Source organism: Eriocheir sinensis, chromosome 8 (assembly GCF_024679095.1).
Source record: "Eriocheir sinensis breed Jianghai 21 chromosome 8, ASM2467909v1, whole genome shotgun sequence".
Taxonomy (NCBI): Eukaryota; Metazoa; Arthropoda; class Malacostraca; order Decapoda; family Varunidae; genus Eriocheir; species Eriocheir sinensis.
The window spans coordinates 1,276,580-1,293,182 of record NC_066516.1 but is presented as its reverse complement, the minus strand read 5'-3'; the positions used below and the strand labels follow the sequence as shown (position 1 = coordinate 1,293,182).

General features: G+C 45.5%; 1 protein-coding gene across 1 annotated transcript in view; it reads left to right on the top strand.

Annotated features, from left to right (window-relative positions):
- The window catches only part of LOC126995328 (uncharacterized), a 63,690-nt gene that overhangs the window by 23,802 nt on the left and 23,285 nt on the right, over positions 1 to 16,603 (top strand). Inside the window, exon 4 of the mRNA XM_050854807.1 lies at positions 1,179 to 1,336. Coding sequence (XP_050710764.1) covers positions 1,179 to 1,336 — 158 coding nt within the window. The remainder of the gene's footprint in view (positions 1 to 1,178; positions 1,337 to 16,603) is intronic.

Genomic DNA, 16,603 nt, shown 5'->3' with positions numbered 1-16,603 from the left:
CTTAACTCAAAATCTCAATTGGAAACTTCATATCTCATCTCTTACTAAATCAGCTTCCTCGAGGCTGGGCGTTCTGTACCGTCTCCGCCAGTTCTTCGCCCCTGCACAGTTGCTGTCCATATACAGGGGCCTTGTCCGCCCTCGTATGGAGTATGCATCTCATGTGTGGGGGGCCTCCACTCACACAGCTCTTCTGGACAGAGTGGAGGCTAAGGCTCTTCGTCTCATCAGCTCTCCTCCTCATACTGATAGTCTTCTACCTCTTAAATTCCGCCGCAATGTTGCCTCTCTTTCTATCTTCTATCGATATTTCCACGCTGACTGCTCTTCTGAACTTGCTAACTGCATGCCTCCCCCCCTCCCGCGGCCCCGCTGCACTCGACTTTCTACTCATGCTCATCCCTATACTGTCCAAACCCCTTATGCAAGAGTTAACCAGCATCTTCACTCTTTCATCCCTTACGCTGGTAAACTCTGGAACAATCTTCCTTCATCTGTATTTCCTCCTGCCTACGACTTGAACTCTTTCAAGAGGAGGGTATCAGGACACCTCTCCTCCTATATTTGATCTTCCTTTCGGCCACCTCTTTTGTTTTACTTTAGGAGCAGCAAGTAGCGGGCTTTTTTTATTATTGTTTTCTTTTTTGTTGCCCTTGAGCTGCCTCCTTTGGTGTAAAAAAAAAAAAAAAAAAAAGTACAAAGACTAGGCTAGAAATCGTTCGTGAGGCTTAAAACTGGGTGTTAGTAAAAGCATTTTGAAGTGCACTGCTCAAGACGTTTGATTACATAAAATTTTCTGGTGTAATTGATAAAGTAGCTTCTTTTTTGTTGTTGTTTTGTCCTCTAGTGCCGGTAGGCTTATCATAATGGGGCCTGTTAGACGGCGCCATACCGTTAGTGGCGCGAGCAAGTTTTTTTTTTTTATAGTGACGCCATTCATGCTTGGCTCTTGCTGCCCCCGGAGCTTGATCTTCTTTAGAGTTTTGCTAGATTTCTGGTTGATAGGTAGTCACCAGGGTAGAATGTGGGTAGTAATAGACGATTTGGCGATAACTGAAACTGTCAGCTTGTATTAGCAATCAGGACTTAAACCTGTGTCTTCCAGGAAACTGTGACCGCAGTCTGATCACTCAACCAACACCTAATGATCGAGCTCCTCCTCTCCCCCCTTTGTACAGCAGCAAGACATGGATATTGGCTCTGGGAAAAACTTGCTGCCCTCCATCAGTGAAGACGACGAGGAACGAGGCAGTGAAGAGGAGGACAAGTCCCCAGTATCCACATCACCACGCTCACCACTACACTCCCGCACCACCACAAGGTTCAACTTTTCACGGTCAGTCAGTGTTGTCCGCCTTCTGCCAGCCCTCGCCCGTCCCGACCAGCACAGTCATCTCCACACCCTCCATGCAGCCTGTTCACTGTCGCAATGTTTTATGTTTATCTATATTGATTTCTAAACTGAATCTTTTTTTTTTTCTTTTTTTTTTTTTTTTTTGTCAATTACGAAGCACTTTCCTTCTCCGTTTTTCCTCTTCTAGTTTCGGTTAATTATAATTTTGATATGCATAACTGGTTAACTTTCCTTTGCACATCTTTTATCGACAGAAGGGACCTTGCCTTTGTCAGAATTATATGTTTTCTCCATGCTTTAAGTTAGAAATATCACTATTTATCTTTTGCAGTTCGTCTTTTTCCAGGTCAGCTTTTAAACTTGGCTCAACAACTTTTTCAGGTAAATAAGCAACACCTTGTGTCTTTCGGACCAGTGATGCAGAACAGTTGGAAGCAGTCTCAAACTCTATGCCGAGTTCGGGCATACTTTTTCCTTTACGTATTCAAAACTAGACAATTAATTATCATATTTTACACTATGAATGAAAAGATATACCATGTAGATTGTAGAGGTATAAAACAATTACATCACACTCTAGTCTATACCTTTTGTTTTGATATTATACATCTCTTATACATACAGTAAACCCTCGCTTTCGTGAATAAATTAGAGAAAAGGAGGTGACATTATATTTGAAAATACTTTATATCTGAGGAATCCGAAGTTTTGGCAAATAGAGAACTTTGATCATTATATGAAATAAAAATTCTCTATTTCCAACCATTTTCGTACAATTTTCCTTAATGCGCCTATTCCCAGTTATAGTAAAACCAAATTGTCCAGTCCGTTTGGGCGGAGGCTCCCGCGGGTCCATTTCTCCCCTCTGCTCTGCCACACAGTCTGTAACGGTGTAGCGGGGGGAGTTTAAAGGGAGCACCGCTGATCACCAATTATGTAACGGCATACCGGGGGGCGTTTAAAGGCGTTGATTAAGACTTCAGCTTCCTTAAGGCGAATATATTCTTAGCCTATATGTACAAGGAGCGTCGGAGCGAGAGCGACTAACGTTGTGTGTCAGTCGGACTCTCGTGAAGGAGTGACGAGTTACAGATTGGAAAATAATTAAGTTACAATTGGTCACGTATGTCAAGGTGACCCGTAATATGGGCCAGTAGTATTTTTGTCCGGTGACAGATAGTGTCTTGTCCCTTCCTGGGTGACCCGCAATGGGTGTGTCATGGACCAGCTTAAGCGTCACGGGGACGTATTTGTCTGGGATGACCATTTGTTCTGTAGGTACAGGTTTGGTCGGCCATGACCTACAAAGGAGGTTGTCCTCTGATAGGAAGAATTGTGAAAAGGGATCTGGCAATTCAGGAAGGTTTGTTTCGTCTCCCGACTCTAGGGCGTAAACTAACCTCTTCCACACCTGGTGGTCTCGCTAAGCAGTGTGTAACTCAGGTGAAGTGAAGTTGTGGATGACCTCTAGGGTGGTAATCGCGCCTATCGGAATATTTCAAGATAAGGCATCTGCGACCACATTTGTTTTCCCGATGATATATTTTATATCCGGATTGTATGCTTGGATCGTTAAGAACCATCTTGCCAGACGACCGTGTAGGTTTTTCCCTTTGAAAAGATCCGTGATGGCCGTATACACCACAATTTTGTACCCCATCACTATGTCTCGAAAATGCTTCTGAGCCCACACAATGGCAAGAGCCTCTAGGTGGGTAACACAATAGTTCTTTTCCGGAGCTGTTAGTACTCGACTGGCGAACGCTATTACATGCTTTTTGCCGGATTTATCTGTTTGCATAAGAGCAGTTCCTAGTCCACTAGCCGAAGCGTCGGTACAAAGCTGAAACGGGTCCTTGAAATCCGGAAAGACAAGGACCGGAGCCTGCGTAAGCGCTTTCTTTAAATCCTCAAAGCTCGTTTGTTGAGTTGGGAGCCACAGAAATGGTACGTCTTTCTTTAATAGACGGGTTAGGGGACTCGCGCGTGCTGCGAAGTCCTTTATGAAAGGCCTGTAATAACCTGCGACTCCGCAGACGTTGGCTGAGGGAACTCGGCAATAGCTTTTATTTTGTCGTCCACTGTGTGGATGCCGAATTCGTCCACGACATGCCCCAAGAACTTGATCCGAGGCTTTAAGAATTCACATTTGGTGATTTTGAGCTTTAGTCCGACCTCTTGAAGTCTGTGTAGGACTGCTTTTAGTGTTCCCATGTGTGCATGCACGTCTTTACTTGCTATGATGGTGTCGTCTAAATACACATAGACAGAGTTGCCCAGCATGTCACCAAAAATACTGTTCATTGTCCTTTGGAAGGTCAAGGGAGCTCCTTTGAGCCCGAACGGCATCCTCGTCCACTCATAGTGGACATGAGGCGTGCTGAAAGCCGTTATTTCACGTGACTCGGGGGCCATGGGCAGTTGCCAGTAGCCACTGACCAGATCTAGACTCGTAAAGACTTTATTTCCTCTACCGAGACACATCAGAAGATCTCTAAGAACGGGAAGCGGAAAATGATCATCCACGGTCGCGGTGTTCACACACCGGAAATCAATCACAGGACGATAAGAACCGTCTTTCTTTGGAACCAGAAACAAGGGTGAATTCCACGGGGAATTCGATTCTTTGATGACACCTTGTTCTAACATTTCAGATATAAGTTGCTGCACAACCTCCCTCTGACTGTGGGGGAGCTTGTACGCATTGATATATACAGGATTGGAATTGGGTTTTAACTTAATGTGGTGTTCAGCACACTGCGTAACTCCAAGCGGCTCGCCTGGTAGAGCAAGCGCCCCCCTATAATGTTCCAGTAGCTGGACTAAGGTTGGCTTAATTTTGGAATAGTGTGCAACTTTTAGGAATGCCTCTAAATTATCTGTGTCTTGTTCGTGAGAAGCCTGACACGCCGAGGTTATGCCTGAGACTTGGGCTGAAGGGTATTCAGCTGGTTCCGGGGCGACATTTCTCCCATACACTAGACACTGGCATAATCTAACACCGTGTTTTAAGGATACAAGGGATCCTGACGTGTTTATTACCAATGCCTCTGCAGTACCTCCCTCCTTGACTGTCGCAAGAGTGACCTCCACTGTCACCCGGTGTATGTGAGGTGCTCCGTCGATACACACATCACTGCCCGTTGGAGGGGCGTTAGGTAACCGGATTTTAACAAGTTTTTCAGCTCGATCCATAACTATTTGAGGACCTTCTACGATTGCCGTTACTGTCCGCCACAAGTCTGTAATGTTTCCGTGTGGTTTGACCGTAAGAGGTGACACTGGGGAGGTGGCAGACCCTGAGTCTGTGGTGGGTTGGTCATTTCCCCCCTCTGAGGGCGGGATTACAGGTGATAAAGGCGATGGATTTACCATCCCTTGTATGCGTCGTCCTTGATACACGATCGCGTTGCTTTCAGGGTTTATGGTTATGTGCAGGTCTTTCATGGCGTTTAATCCTAAGATCCCATCTTCAGGTAAAGCAAACCTGCTAGAGACATAAAAGAAATCCCGAAAGGGACATACTTGTTCATGTAAGCTGACTGTTAGTGGTACTCGCCCAAGGATTCCCAAAGTGGTGCCTGTCACCCCTATCACATTCATGTCTTCTCTTGGAGCGGCCAATTTTTTCCCTCTCGCCTGTCGTGTCAGTGACCTGTAAGCGGAGTCTGAGATTACATTGACTGTCGCACCTGTGTCGACCGCTAAGGTGAGTGAAATTTTGCCCACCTTGCAAGGGAGGGCAATTATGCTTGTCCGTCCCAAGGCGGCAATGACGGAGTCAAGTTGCTCCCAATTAGTATCGTCCTTATGAGATACTTGGATGTACGCCTTGGGGCTGTCACGCAGTCATGCCTTTTTATTCTGAGAAGAGGAGTGTGGTCTACTGTCCACCGAGGACTTGTTCTTCTGTTCCTCCTTGGCCTTTTCTATTGCATAACAACTGTCGGAATCATGAAAACAATTCCCGTGGACATGGCAAAAGACAGTCTTCCGCTGATGGTTTGGCCTAGGGTTCCTGTGTGATAAATGATGCCCGCCCCTGTAACCTCCTGATCTCCTATCAGAGCCCTGTCTTGAGTGTGTTGATTCCCTACGTTTCGCGAAGCAAGAATGTTCAGAATGTCCTGATTGTTTGCAAAAACTACAGGTGAGAGATGCCTTACTTTGAGCCTGCAATGCTGCGGCTGTGGCGAGGGGTTGATGGTGAGCGTGTTCTTGAACCTTGACTTCTAGCTCTGAGACGAAGTCAACTAACTTTCCGCCCGGTTTGAAGGTCAAGGGAAGGGCAGAACGGCGGTTCTTCTCTGAAATATGAAATAAGTAAAAAAGCAACTCGAAGACTGTCTTCACCTGTTGTTTCTGCATACCGCCCCCGGAGAGCCATTGCGCGTCCTCTAGACTTTTGACACAGTCAACCGCCAGCTGATTTGCCTCAGTCATGGCGTCCCAAATCGGCTTTGTTGAGGAATTCTTTTGGAGGGACTCAACCGTGTGTGCGATCTGTCTAACGATGCTTGGTTTACTCCCGCCTCCGAAGATTTTTACGAAATTCTTTTTAAAAATCTCATAGTTTACTCCAATGTCCCCCGAAGCGAACGCTGAGGACTGCATCAAATTTAGTGCCCGAGAGCCTGGAAGTAACCGGGACCGAATGAATGCGACTTTATCATGATCTTCCGTAATGGAGGAATTTACGATGGCAGACTCACACAGATCTAGGAACTGTCTCGCTGAATAATCTGTTTCGCTGCCAGAGAACTGTCGAATACTAGCGTGAGTTGGAATGACCCGAATCGGGGGAGGGGGGAATTGGGGTGTGGCCCCAGCAGGAGGGGGGGAGGTGGATCGTCAGGCATTTTGATCGGGTGAGTGGGGCTTAAGTATTCAGACGAACCCGGAGGTGAAGGGGCTCTTTCCCCTGGAATTGATGAGTATGTAGTGCCTGAACGTAAGTTTACAACATTAAGATCATTGGTGTTTGAACCGTGTTCCCCCTCCTCCTCACCTGAAGGCCGAGCCAACTGTTTAAAGGTGCCGCCGAGTTTAGCAAGAGTGTCTTTGTTCATACTATGGCTTAAATCAGTTACAATATAGGAGCATATTTTGATACCTGTAAATATTAACCAATTAACGTAACGTGTCCGAGTTAAAACTTGCGTAGTACCCCTAAAAACAAGAAAGGATGCTAGCAAGGTACCTGTTAGACGTAATAGAAGTTAAGGTTATAATGGAATGTTTTAATGTTATGGGTATATGAAATAATAATCCTATTAGAGCAGCGGTTTTTTTTTTGGGGGGGGGGTCGGAGAAAATTAAGTGAGTATGCCTTTAAGGTGCTGGTTTTCTCCCGATCGGCGAAGAGAAAACGGAGCAAGGGCACACTGAGGAAGATTTACATAGATTTACATAGAAAATCAGACCACACAGACCCCATGGTCCAGACTTGGTGGTCTGTCCTTAAACCTAAGTGATTTTACATTAATCAGAAGACTCCAAAACGTTGCACTTCTACTTGATATTAAGTTGAAGGAAGTGACGGTCGAGCTTATTTTTGAAGGAGTCAATCGTGTTACACTGGACCACTGATGGTGGGAGCTTATTCCATTCTCGCACTACAACGTTGGTGAAGAAAAATTTGGTGCAGTCTGAATTTACTTGTCTACATCTGAGTTTTACGCCATTGTTCCTCGTGCGCAAAGTGTCATCGATCATAAACAATGTTGATCTGTCTACATTCGTGAAACCATTAAGTATTTTAAAACATTCGATCAATTTTCCTCGGAGGCGACGTTTCTCAAGAGAGAACATGTTAAGGGTAGAAAGCCTTTCTTCGTAGGATTTGTTGCGCAAGGAAGGGATAATTTTCGTTGCCCGACGCTGAACACCTTCTAATTTAGCAATATCCTTTGCATGGTGGGGAGACCAAAACTGTACCGCATATTCCAAGTGGGGTCTGACTAAACTGTTGTAGAGCGGGAGTATTACATCTTTATTCTTAAATAAAAAGTTTCTTTTAATGAAGCCCAATATTCTGTTCGCTTTATTTGCTGCATCGATGCATTGCTGTGAGAATTTGAGGTTTGACGCTATTTTGACCCCCAAGTCCTTGACGCATTGAACGCTTTTGAGTTTAACGCCGCGCATTTCGTAATCAAACTTCTTATTCCTCGTTCCAACTTGAAGGACCTGGCACTTGTCTACGTTAAAGGGCATCTCCCATTTATCCGACCAAGCTGAAATTTTGTGCAAATCCTCTTGGAGGCTTTGCCTGTCTTCGTCAGTGAGAACCGAGTTACCAATCTTTGTGTCGTCTGCAAATTTACTAATGCGGTTATTGAGTCCAACATCCACGTCGTTGATGTAAATAATGAAGAGCACTGGGCCAAGAACCGAGCCCTGAGGGACGCCACTAGTGACCGGCGCCCACTCTGAGTTAAATCCGTCAATCACTACTCTTTGTTGTCTGTTGCTCAACCAATTCGCGATCCATTGGTTTACCTGACCGTCAATACCTATTTGCTTTAATTTGTAAAGTAATTTATGATGCGGGACTTTATCAAACGCTTTCTGGAAATCAAGATAGACTACGTCCAGTGATTTGGTTACGTCATAAACAGTGAAGAGGTCGTTATAAAAGGTTAATAGATTTGATAAGCTGGATCTTTTGTTTCGGAAGCCATGTTGTGAGTCCCCAATTAATGAGTGGCTTTCAAGGTAACTCACAATTTTGTCTCTAATTATGCCCTCAAGTAGCTCACCTACAACCGAAGTTAGACTAATGGGCCTGTAATTACCTGGTACTTTTTTGTCTCCTTTCTTAAAAATCGGTGTCACGTTAGCCTTTTTCCAATCTGAAGGGACAATGCCTTGTCGCAAGGACATATTGAATACGGTTGTGAGGGAGGAGAGTATTTCGCACTTTGTTTCTTTCAGCAGAGTTGGATATACTTTATCAGGTCCAGGACTTTTATTTGTTTTAAGTGATTTGAGGGCTTTAAGGACTTCATCGGGTTTTATTTCAAAGTTAGACAATGCATGCTCGGGATTTACATTAGTACTGGTGTTGGTGGTGGTGGTGGGAGGACTGTTATTAAACACCGAGGAAAAGTAATTATGTAATAGGTTTGCAACGTGTTGGCTGTCAGTCACTAGTGCACCGTCGCTGTTTGTTAAAGGTCCAATTCCACTTCTGATCGCCTTTCTGTTGTTTATGTAACTGAAGAAGGATTTCGGATTATTTTTACAGTTGGCTGCAATATTTTCTTCATATCTACGCTTTGCCTGATGCACTAATCTTTTTACTCGTCGCCTTGCATCATTGTAAAGTCTAATGTTTTCGGCGCGTGCTTTGGTTGCTTTATTAAACCAAGGTGGACTTTATTAGTGTTAATTCGCTTCTCGCACAAGGGGAAAATGTGTCCTGCTGAGTAAGTGATTTTAAAGTTTAACCAGCGTCCTCTGCATTGCCAATCCATCGTCTAGCCAGGCGTCCTCTGCATTGCCGTCATCTGATAGTTGCATATCAGTTTTCGTCGGATTTCTACGAAGTTGGCTCTTTTGAAATTGGGCACCTTAACTTTATTTTCAGTCACCGATGTTTGAGCTCTAATGTCAACGCGCACTAGTTTATGATCGCAGGAACCGAGGTGTGCTCCTACCGTGACATTACTGACTAGGTTATCTTGGGTTGCTATAACAAGGTCAAGTATGTTATTTTGTCGAGTTGGTTCAGAAACCATTTGGCTTAGATAATTTTCCTCTAGAAATTCGATCATTCTATGGACTTCACCCCTCTACCTGACAGTGTCACAAGTCGATATGGGGGAGGTTAAAGTCTCCTAGTATCAGTGAGTCGCTGTTATTAAGTGACTGCCTTAAGACGCTGTACATTTCAAGATTGCCGTCAAGTGATTGCCCCGGAGGCCTGTAAGTGACAGATATATTTAAATTGACTTTTGCAATGTTTACTCGCACGCACAAATGTTCAACGTTACTGTTTCTTGGTGTTTTGTCAGTAGGTTGCAAGTAGCTTTTGACAAAAAGGGCGACACCACCCCCTCTACGGTTTACACGATCATTGTTGAAGAATCTGTAGCCATCTATGTTGTATTCGGAACTTAAATCAATATCAGTGGTGTCGATAAATGTTTCGGTTATAGCAATTACGTCAAAGTTTTCTGTCAGAGCAAGACATCGCAGTTCATCGAATTTGTTTCTTAGGCTACGCGCATTGAAACTAAGGACTCTTAGGTTATCTTGAAGCTTGATAATAGAGGTACTGGAGGGTTCAATGTTACGAGTCTGTTGCGGTGTATGGTGTCTATTTACACGGGCGGGATGGAAGGACGTGGCTGAGAGTCGTTTTTTGTTGTTCGGGCGTTACGTACGGCGTTGTTGAGGAGCCTTCCGAATCTGGCTGCCCCGATGGGGGACAGGTGTATGCCGCAGAGAGTCTGTAGGCGGTTGTTGAGGCTGAAGGCCTTACTGTAGAAGTCGCCCTCATCCCATGTCCGTGGTAGAATTCCTGAAATCAAAATATTAGGGGATTTAGACTTATACTGCTGGATGAGCCTACGGTACTTGTCCAGCAGTTCCTCAGACCGGGTCGTGGTGACGTCGTTTGTACCTGTGTGGAGAACAAAGAGTGAGTCATTAGAGGCCACAGCGGAAACCTCGTCCAGTGCAGCTGTGATGTCGTCAACACCAGCTCCAGGATAACAGTAGTTACGCCTACGACGGGGGACTCTGCCACAGAATTCAACCACCTGATGGCGAATCATAGAGTCACCGACCAAGGTGCTCTGTTCCTCGTCCTCCTCCTCCAGTATGGCAAATCTGTTGTAGCAATGAGTAGGATAAATGACTCTAGGGGCGGGTCTGGCTCCTCCTCTCACGGGGGTGAAGCATTCAGCGTCAGCTCTACCGGTTCCCTGTGACGTGCCTTCTTCGGAAGGTGGCTGGGCATCGAGTGCAGGTGAGGAGGGTGATGAGGCGTCACTTTCAGGAGGGGCGACGATGTTGGCCTGGATAAACTCCTGCAAGGTATCAACATTACTTGTTAGTTCGGTGATCTTCTCGCCAGCCGTCAGCCTTTCGTCCTGTTGAAGGAGTCTCGTTTCCATCTGCTGTGTCAACAGGCAGATCTTGCAGACGGTCGATCGTCCTGAGAAGAAATGACCAGAGAAGTTTCCTGTGCAAGTCGAACATTTCTTTAGCGCCATCTTGGTAAGGAGGAGAGAGCAAGTGAGTAGTGTTTATCTATATATTTGCTTTGCTTTTTCTTTTTCGTAGGGCAGAGGGACGCGTGCGTGAATAAGCGAGAATAAGTGTGTGTGTGAGAGAGAGAGAGAGAGAGAGAGAGAGAGAGAGAGAGAGAGAGAGAGAGAGAGAGAGAGAGAGAGAGAGAGAGAGAGAGAGAGAGAGAGAGAGAGGAGGAAGGAGAGAGAGAGGGCAAGTGGGGTAGTGAGAGAGAGAGAGAGAGAGGGGCAATGGAGAGGGGAGGCGAGAGAAGAGGAGGAGCGAAACGCGAGGGACGAGAGGGAGAGACGCAGGTGAGGAAAAATTTAGAGGATTACTGTGTCTCTGGGGAATACTCTGGTCAAGTCAGGTCAGGTAACTCTGAACACCTGCGTAGGGAGTGGCGTCGGAGTGGTATCTGGAAATATATAAAGAATGTGGCGGAAAGAGTGTAACACTGTGTTTTGTGTATAGGTGTATATATGTTTTACAGGGCGCTACGGCGAGAGGGTAGATACAGGCAGAGAGAGGTAGTAAAAATAAGGGCTACACTTAATCCTGTCCAGCGAAGCACGTGGTCGCACAGCAAACAGCACACCTCTGCAGGCAGCTAACTCGGTTGACAATAAGCAGTACGCAGCACGACACGAAATAGCACACGGCACACAACACAGCAAGATCTACAGTACAGTGCAGTACAGCACACGAGGGTGGAATCGCAAGCGAGAGAGGTCACGGAAGTGGGAGCGCGTGCGGTTTGACCTCTCGGAGTGAGGGCAGGGCGCTGATGAACTTTGATCAGGGAAATCACACTTTTACCGCTAGCAGACAATAAGAAAGGATCAATATCGTATGCGAATGAACGTTACTCCCACAATTATGACTGATTAACAGTGTTAGATACACAGAAATAAAAAGAGTCGTGCCTCTGCTCGAATGAAAATTGGAATAAGCTGAGCCGGCACATTTTGACCAGAAGGAAATATCCACAAATACCAAGATTAATCAGCTGATGTAGTGTTGAGGGCGAAGGGAGTCGACGCCCTGGGGTACGTGTAGCCTGTGGAGTCGCGTTGGAAGACCATGGCCGCGGCAGGGAGGCGGGGAGAGTTGATTGAAGGGCGGACCTCGAGAGACTCGTAATGGCTGCTGGAAACTGCTGACGACGTGATTTGACTGGCAGTGAGCTGGTGCCGGAACACTGCTGCCAGACGTATGACGGCTGCGGCGTTCTTATATCGAGAGATGGGCAGCGGTGGTAGATAAGGCGACCTGGGTGTGTAACCTCTTGAAAAGACGCCTTGCAGGAACGGGAGCGGTTGACTGTTTGCCGGAAGAGGTTTCGGCCGATGCTCCCGGCAGCGGCGGTGTTGCCGTCCACTGTGGTGCGAGGTGCATGTGGGTTGTTCCAAGGCCAGTGGGGCGTGCCTCCTTCTGCGGGCGGAGGCCCGAGGGTGTGAATTTGTCTGCGTATCGTGGAGGGCTTCGAGTGAGCTGTGAGTGGCTTGTAGTGCTCGTAGCAGTGCTAGCTTGTAGCGGGTAGGGCGGCTTGTAGATTTTGGCCCTCGCTTTCGGCTGCATAGGCCTGTTGGTGGCTTGAGGCTTGACGCCTGTAGAGAGCTTGTAGCTGACGCCTGTAGAGAGCTTGTAGCTGGCGCCTGGTGAGTTGCCGCGGACGGCTGGCTTGTGACTCCTTCCCTCGTCTTGCGTAACGCCTTTGCCCTTTTCGGTGAGTTATTGTGGCTTGTAGCGTTGTAGAACATGAGGTAGCGACGGCTTGGCACGGGGAGCACCGATGATCTTCAATTATGTAACGGTGTACGGGGGGGCGTTTAAAGGCGTTGATCAAGACTTCAGCTTCCTTAAGACGAATATATTCTTAGCCTATATGTACAAGGAGCGTCGGAGCGAGAGCGACTAACGTTGTGTGTCAGTCGGACTCTCGTGAAGGAGTGACGAGTTACAGATTGGAAAATAATTAAGTTACAATTCGTCATGTATGTCAAGGTGACCTCCACGCACGACGAAATGCTTTGTATACAAACTGAGACGGTAAACACTGACGGACGACATTCCTATAAGGTGGCGTGATCTATTTGTCGTGGGTTTTTTCCATTGACAATTGTATGCCTAATTCGTGGTGATACTAAATAATACTACTAATAATAATACATTGATATCCTACTATAACAAGTCCCAACACCTATTTTTTCCTATCATATGTTACCTTTACCTTACATATGAGAGGAAGAGATAGGTGTTTGGACTGTGTGGCAGAGCAGAGCGGAGAAATGGACCCGCGGGAGCCTACCCCCAAACGGACTCGACAAGTACTTTTTCTAAATGAAATATTTGTTTAATGCAAGAGGTTCGACCCCCGGGTTTTTTCCGCTGACTAGGAGTGGTTACTGTCCCCCTTGACCAAGGGGGACGGGGTGTGTTGTGTGTGAGGTCCTGGCAGTACCCAGAGATCGACTAATGAGACTTGCTCTAATCGGAAGGGTACTTGCTGGCGATTGCAATTCTAACTCGTGATCAGGCCATGGTGAAATACACACACACACACACACACACAAGCACACACACACACCATTGCTTTGATAACTCAGTGGATAAAGCTGTGCACTGGCAGGCGCAGGTTCGAGCCCCGCTGAGGATGGGATTTTCTGCTGACAAGAAGTGGTTACTCTCCCCCCTTAAGGAAGGGAATGGAGTGAATGGTGTGCAGCCCCAGCAGTACCCAGAAATCGACTATAATGATCCTTGCTCTTATCGGGAGGGTACCTGCTGGTGATGACGAGTCCAGTTCGTGATAAAGCCGTGGTGAATTACACACACACGCATGCATGCACGCACGCACACACACATTGACAAAATCAAGTTTTTCATCCTCATGAGCTAAAATGTGATAACAATAATTTATTTTCATTTTTTCTCCATAAAAATATCATTCACCAATCTGAATACAACACGACTGGTAATTAGTGCTGTAAATTATTTCAAAACCGACTCCGACCGACCGAGCTGACTCTGCTCATAGTAGCCCTGAGTTATTACCCACGTGATGTTCACCCGACTGGATCCCTTGACAACGTGAATAAACCCAATGGACCTTAATGAAAGAATATGTGAAGCCCATATCTGCATCCTCTACTAATGAGCATTAAAAAGAAAATTTGCCCATAGTGTCCTAATTTGAGGATTTAAGCACTGACTCGAACGGATTATAAATTCAAACGGATGATTAACAAAATATCTCAAAGCGCAAAAATTTATGTTATTAGATGCCCAGTCCTTATATTTACTAGAATATGCATCATTGGTCTGAAATGACACTATACCTTAATTCACAATGATTTGATTATTGTTTTACCATAACTCTAATTTTGCTAAAGTCTTGCCTTCCACGATGCATTCTTTCTCAGTAATACCCCCAAAAGGTGACTGTCCCATCATCTCTCATGCTCATAACCCAAGTTCAGGTTGATCTTCAGTCCTTCTCTTACTAACCCTCTACCTCCCTCCATCACTTACTCTCTTTAAGTAGACTTTGATGCCATACTAAAAATTCCTCACATCTCAAAAATTCACTAAACACATTCCTCAAACATGTAAATAGTTTAAGTAATGAATTGCAGTAATCCAATATTTTTATAATTGTTCCATGGGAAGATATAATTATTATTGTAGATAAATGACAATATATTAATTCATCGATAAGTTTATAGATAGTTAGATAGATATAGATAGGTACATGTGTGTGTGTGTGTGTGTGTGTGTGTGTGTGTGTGTGTGTGTGTGTGTGTGTGTGTGTGTGTGTGTGTGTGTGTGTGTACTAGCTGTGTTTACCTAATTCTAGTATAACGAGGCTGAGTTACACTCGTGTGGCCATGTCTCCGAAGCTTTATTCATCCATTTTTTTTTTTAACTCCGTATATACACCTTGCCTCCACCACTTCTAGTATTTTGATCCATGCATTTATATTCCTATGTGGAAAACTGTATTCCTTTGTGTCTGTGGGGTTCTAGAAAGGTCTGGACTTCCGAAAATCCCGTAAATTCTCAGCAATAAAAATTATAAAATAAAATATCTGAAAATTGAGTTTCAGACTCACAGCCTCTCTAGTCCTTATTATTATTTAAATATCTGACCAGTCACATCTCTCATAGGGTAAGAAAAAGCCAGATAAAACCTGCTCTTAAGTTTATTGAAAGCAACAAAGAAACTCGCTGGAAATTAAGAATAATTAATTAATCCCAGACACACAGCAACCTAGCTAGCTATCTTAAAACTACCAATGCAAAATATGTACTTATCTGGAGATGGCGAAGCAGAAACCACACCTGGTCTTCCTCGTGGTCCGTTCTTCCTGGAGTCCTTCTGTCCTCTTCGTTCCTCTCTGCAACACGCCGTGCCCTCCTTACCTTCCAACGGCTTCCCTCGCTAGCAGCACACAGTCACTCTGGACTTGTGGATACTACAAAGCAGGAAAAACACCACGATAGGCACGTGGCACGGGAGGCTGGTGAGGGACGTCTTGTCACGTTGGAGTCTCGGAGGAAGATGCCGGAAGATGGCGGCGGGACCCACAATGCTCCGCTCCCCGGGCGCGGTCAAGATGCCAGCTCTCGCCATACTGACCTCTCGTTTTCTGTGTAACACTTACACTAAACGCCCTACGGCTATGGATTGTTATTTATTAATAACCTAACACATGCACTAGGTATTAGTGGGGTCATGCATCCCACACATAGCTCAGCTTTGGCAGTAATAACGAAATGATTTGAATAAGGTCCTGTTTCCCGCCTGCCTGGTTTTCCCGCCTTGGTGAGGGACTGAGTTCCCGCTCTCTCAATCAAAATGGCGGGGACTCCCGCGGTATTTTTCCACGGACCATTCCCTGAATAATGAAATCATGACAGTGTCATTCAGACATTGTCCCTTTCTCAACTTTCTCCTAGGACGACCTCTTAAATCTTCGTCATCTCTTCCCCTTCTCAGTAATATTTTTTAATGTCTGATCGTTCTATGCCATTTATGGGTTTGTATAGTGTAATTATTAGGGGTGCACCGGAACCAGCATATCAAGATATGGATGCACGCATTCCACGATCTTTCTCTACCCCTCATCCTAAAAAGCCTTGGTTGAATCACACTTGTTCTCGTGATATCAAAGATAGAAAGGCAGCTTACACAAGGTACCAGAGCCTTTGCAGTCCTGCTAACCATGATCTTTACATTTCCGCCAAGAATCGTGCCAAATCTATTCTCCGACTAACCAAAAACATCAGTAGAAAGTGTCGCAACCTTGCTTTCTCTAATTCTTCCAGAGATTTCTGGCAGCTAGCCAAAAATATTTCTTCCACTTTCACCTCTTCATCTTTCCTTCCTCTCCTTAATCCTGACGGCAGCACCGCCGTCACATCTGTCTCCAAGTCTCTTCGTTCAAACTTCCTGTAAAAACTCCACTCTGGACGATTCTGGGCATATTCCTCCAACTCATCCCCCCCCTTCACCCCACCCTCTGACTTCTTTATGCTTGTTATTAAGATTCTTAAGAATGATGTTTTCTATGCCCTCTCTAGCCTCAATTCTCAGAAAGCTTATGAGCCTGATGGAGTGCCTCCTATTGTTCTTAAAAACTGTGCTTCGAAGCTGACATCCACCCTTTCGTCTCTGCCTTTCAACATCTATCTCTTTTTCCTGTTGGAAGTACGGCTACATACAGCCTTTGCCTAAGAAGGGTGACTGTTTCAATCCCTCAAACTACCGTCCTATAGCTTTACTTTCCTGTCTTTCTAAAGCTTTTGAGTCAATCCTTAACCGGAAGATTCATAAGCATCTATCCACTTCTGACCTTCTATTTGATCGCCAGTACGGATTCCGCAAGGTGCGTTCTACTGGAGATCTTCTTGCCATTCTAGTTGACTCCTGGTCATCCTCTCTTAACCGTTTCGGTGTAATTTTCACTGTTGCCTTAGACATATCGAAAGCTTTCGATAGAGTCT